Below are 4,336 nucleotides of genomic sequence, written 5' to 3'. Positions count from 1 at the left end.
TGCTCAGTAGTCCTCGCGTCCTATGGGGTAAGAATATTGTTGAATTTGCAGCTAGGTGTTTATCAAAATGAATTTAGGTCCAATTATCCGCAACCACTCAATAGTCATCACATATTATGTATGCACGTGTTGATAGGGTACTATTCCTCTTCACTTTAGACAACAACATTGTCAACGCATCCACCGAGAAGCATATAATGAAACTCAAGTTTTCTTGTACCAGTGACCTTTACACAAATTCGTTTTATATTAAGTTACCAATGAATTGGCTATACCTCGGCATGTCGTCGATGTAAGGTCGTGAACAGTTAGATATGCTTGGTTTTATGCACATAGGTATACGAGTTAGATAACAGAGGATCACATCCAACCACCATATCAATTATGCGGGAGTAATGAAAGTTTGAGTAAATTTCCTCTTTTTACCTCATATTTTGTGCTCAAGTGATAACAACTACCCTATTTTCGTAAAATGGTACCAAGCTATCCGATTTATGAAGTTCATTTCACGTTTTACCTCATTTGGCATAGGAAATAAAATAATGACAAAACTTGCACACAATTTATGCAGAAATTGTGCCTTCTTATCGTATGAAGCTATTCCTACGAAGGAATAAATTAGCATCATTGGTTTTACCCTTATGAAAAATTCAAAATAAGGAACGATGAATTAATAGCAATACCCTTTAAAGAAGAAAGATAACGAAAATAGTTTGAAAAAGCTTGCACACAACTTTGCACTAAAATTGCACCTTTTGTAGTACTAGTAAATGCACACGTGCAATGCATGTTGATATTGGGGAAATTGATTGCACGTTTTATATTAGGTAGGGTATCAGTCACACGTTAATTATGTGATTGACACCGTTATTGTTATTTGGTATGATATTAATTGCACGTTAAACATGTTTAACGCTCACCATTGGAGCAATCTAAGTCGTTGAATTGATATGGTTTGATGGCCGAGATGTATTGGATCTGCCTCACTGGGTCTTTTTATATTGGTAATATTTATGTGTATACATTTACACTCGCCCAACGTCCAAAAATACACATAATAAAAAGATAAAAACCAACTAACAAAGAAAAACAAAAAACAAAAGCAGAAACGCACAAAAATTGATAAACGTAAGAAAAATGGGAGGGATAGGAGGGATGGATCACATAGTTAATGGGCTTTGGTTCAGTAGAAAATCGACTGACCCAAATAAAGGGTCCGTAAAAAACAAGCCCAGCCCAATCAACAAGACATTGCAAAAAAAAAAAGCAGCACGAATAGCAAGAATCAACAGCTAAGGAAACGACTGACCCAAATTAAAATTCAGGCAACTTACAAGTAGCTAAATGGAGAAGTAGAGTGTGTGAATCGTGAATTTGTGATAGACAGAAGCATTTTTCGAAAGGGTGATATATAAGAATAATGCAGGTTGTACATCCATACACACCAGAAACACTTCGAAGGTGGATCGATTTACATGCTAGGAATGATTGAAGCAGGCTACGTGGTGGGGTAGGAAGGCTGCATGGCGAGCCCGCAGAGGCCCTTCTCGTCGGCGACGTCCCTCTCCATCCTGATAAACCCGTCCTCGCCCCACCCCGCGCCCCACGAGTTCTTCATCACCCAGAACTTGGTCCCGTCCCCAGCCACGCTGTACCCGACCGTCGTGATGCCGTGGTCGAGCTCCGTGCCGCAGCTGCCCGAGAGCACGCCGCCCTTGTAGAAACGGAAGAGGTTGTCCCCGCCGTCGACGGCCAGGGACACGGGCTGTGCCGCCACCGCCTTAAGCAGCGACGCCTCATCATTGGCCGGCACGTCCTCGTGCCCCGTGATGGTCGCTGCAGCCGTGCTGGAGTCGCATGTGCTGCCGTCTGCGCCGGTGTAGGGGTAGTCGGCCTCGGTGGCGAGGCCCCCGTTTTCGACGACGAACTCGAAGACGTTGTCCATGAGCCCACCCTCGCAGCCCTTGTCCGTGCCGTCGTAGTCAACCAGCTCCTGCTCCGAGAGGGACACCAGCTTGCCCGTGCTCAGCTTCACGATGCCCTCCATAGAAGCCACCGTGGAGAACGCCCAGCAGCACCCTGAAAATAATGTACAAATGAGTCAGCATACTCCAGTGTCCAACATAATGTACGTTTGTGCTGCGTAGTGCGTACCACATTGGCCTTGGTCTTTGACGGGAGTGACCGCGCCATTGGTTCTCCAGTCGACGGAGGCCGGGAGGTCGTCGAGGCTGGCATTCGCGTACCTGAACCCAGCGCTCCGGCCCTTGTCAGCAGCAACTGGCTTGTATCCGGTGTGGGAGAGTAAATTGCAAAAAACCACCACAATTGAGGACTCTAATTCAGAAAACCGTCAGCATTCAGTTTTTTTTTTTAAAAAATCACCAACATTGGGGTGACAGTTTTCAGAAAACGCTGATACCGTGATTTAGAGCGTTTGAGTGGATTTCTGACGGGTGGGTCCCTTTGTCAGGTGCCACGTGGACAGGGCGAGACGGCGGCCGTGACGCGCCGTTAGACGGCGTCGGTCTAAACCTAACCAGCTGCTCGAGCCCAACCCATTCGTCCATTCGCTCTCTCACTCTTTCGCAGGTCTCTGTCGCCGCCGCCCGTCCCCCCGCCGCCGACCGCCCGCGCCCCCGCCGCCGACCGCCGCAGCCATGGTCTCCTGGAAGGATGGCGAAACCAGCAGCGAGGAGTCTGTTTCCCCCCTTTTCATCTCGCACGCGGACGAATCCTATGTGAGTTTATCGTATTTCTCAATTAGGGTTAGGTTTTCTTCGATCTGTACTCCATTTGAGGTTAGTTTTGACCCATTTGATCTGGGATTTGAGGATGTACTCTATGTGAACCCTTCTAGGTTCCACATACCATTGTTGACCCAGAGTGGTGTGGCATTGTTGCCGAAGGACCGATGTGCAGTCACAATTTGCCGGTGCATAGGGGTGTTGTATTCCAAGGCGTGAACACTGGCCGTAGGTTTTACGGATGTGGTAATGAGGTTCCTGCTGATCCTTTCTATGCCATTGAACAATTGTCTACGAGGTGTAATTTAGGTCTAATTTAAGAACAGAGTGTATGTGCTGTTCGTATGTATGTGTTGTTTGGTATTTAAGAACAAAGTGTACAGCTTGTTACAAAAATCCATTCAAATTCAGCATTTGACAATTAGAACATTTAAGTGCTCAGTTCCTGTTCAATTGTACTTAGTCTTTACTCTTTTTGCAAAAAATTTAATCCAGGACGGCGACAACTATGGTCTGGTGCAGTGGATTGATGCAGAATGGCCAGAACCAATGCAGAATGCATTGCACAAGATTTGGGATATGTATGACCAGAGCAACACAGAGATTGAAAGAAAAGATAAGGTGATATTGAAGCTGGAAGAAGAAAATAAGTTAATACAAGAGAAGCATCACACCCATATAAAGGAGACAAGCCAGTTTTTTGCAACAGTTCACAAGAATGTGATGAGGGAGAACTATGAGAAGATTATGCAGGATAGTGATGTTGAGAAAGCTGTAGTTGAAGCCCAGGAAGAGAAGGCTAGGCTTGAGAAAGAGAATATGGATCTGAAGCTAGCACTTCAAGTTATTAAGCAGAGCAATGATGAACTGATCACCAATTGGAAGAAGGCTGTAGCAGATCAAGGTATGGCAGAGCTGAAGCAAGAGAAGAAAAGGCTGGAGTACATCATAGCTGATTTGCTGAAGGCTGGGGAGCAGAACAAGAGTAAGATCAATAGAATCAAGGAAATTTGTGATGAGTAAATGTTGGTGGTTTATGTATTATGTATCATGTATGGTTGTGGTGGCTACTAATGTTAGAAGCAAGAACAATGTGTGGGTGTTGTAGTATGTGAACCTATATCATGTATGGTTGTGGCTACTAATGTTTGGAATTATCATGTTGGTTGGAATGAAATCTGTTGCTGTGATAGCAGAACAATTATGATGTTGGTTGGAATGAAATGTGTTGTCCATTGATTTAATTATGACAAAATCATGTATGATAAATGATGAAAAAAATCAGCATTGATATCAAAACAATTATGATGTGCACTTTGAAGTTGAGAAATGATGACATAATCACTCTTTTGGTTGAACCTAGCCTCTCGATAACCTCGTCGATGACAAAATCACTCTTTTAGTTGAACCTAGCCTCTCCATAACCCTGTCGATGACAAAATAACACTTTTGGTTGAACCTAGCCTCTCGATAACCCTGTCGATGACAAAATGACTCTTTTGGTTGAACCTAGCCTCTCGATAACCCCGTCGATGACAAAATCACTCTTTTGGTTGAACCTAGCCTCTCGATAACCCTGTTGATGACAA

At 44.3% G+C, this 4,336-nt stretch overlaps 1 protein-coding gene across 1 annotated transcript in view; it reads right to left on the bottom strand.

The window, feature by feature from the left end:
• Positions 1–1,498: 1,498 nt before the first annotated feature.
• LOC119357497 (senescence-specific cysteine protease SAG39-like) overlaps positions 1,499–4,336 on the bottom strand; it is an 8,772-nt gene continuing 5,934 nt past the window's right edge. The window contains exons 3-4 of the mRNA XM_037624424.1: positions 2,155–2,284; positions 1,499–2,079 (exon numbers count right to left, since the gene is read on the bottom strand). Of these exons, the coding sequence (XP_037480321.1) occupies positions 1,499–2,079; positions 2,155–2,284 (711 nt within the window). The remainder of the gene's footprint in view (positions 2,080–2,154; positions 2,285–4,336) is intronic.

Source organism: Triticum dicoccoides, chromosome 2A (assembly GCF_002162155.2).
Source record: "Triticum dicoccoides isolate Atlit2015 ecotype Zavitan chromosome 2A, WEW_v2.0, whole genome shotgun sequence".
In the NCBI taxonomy this organism is placed as follows: Eukaryota; Viridiplantae; Streptophyta; class Magnoliopsida; order Poales; family Poaceae; genus Triticum; species Triticum dicoccoides.
Note: the sequence above shows the minus strand (reverse complement) of the source record. Positions and strands in the feature narration are given on the sequence as shown.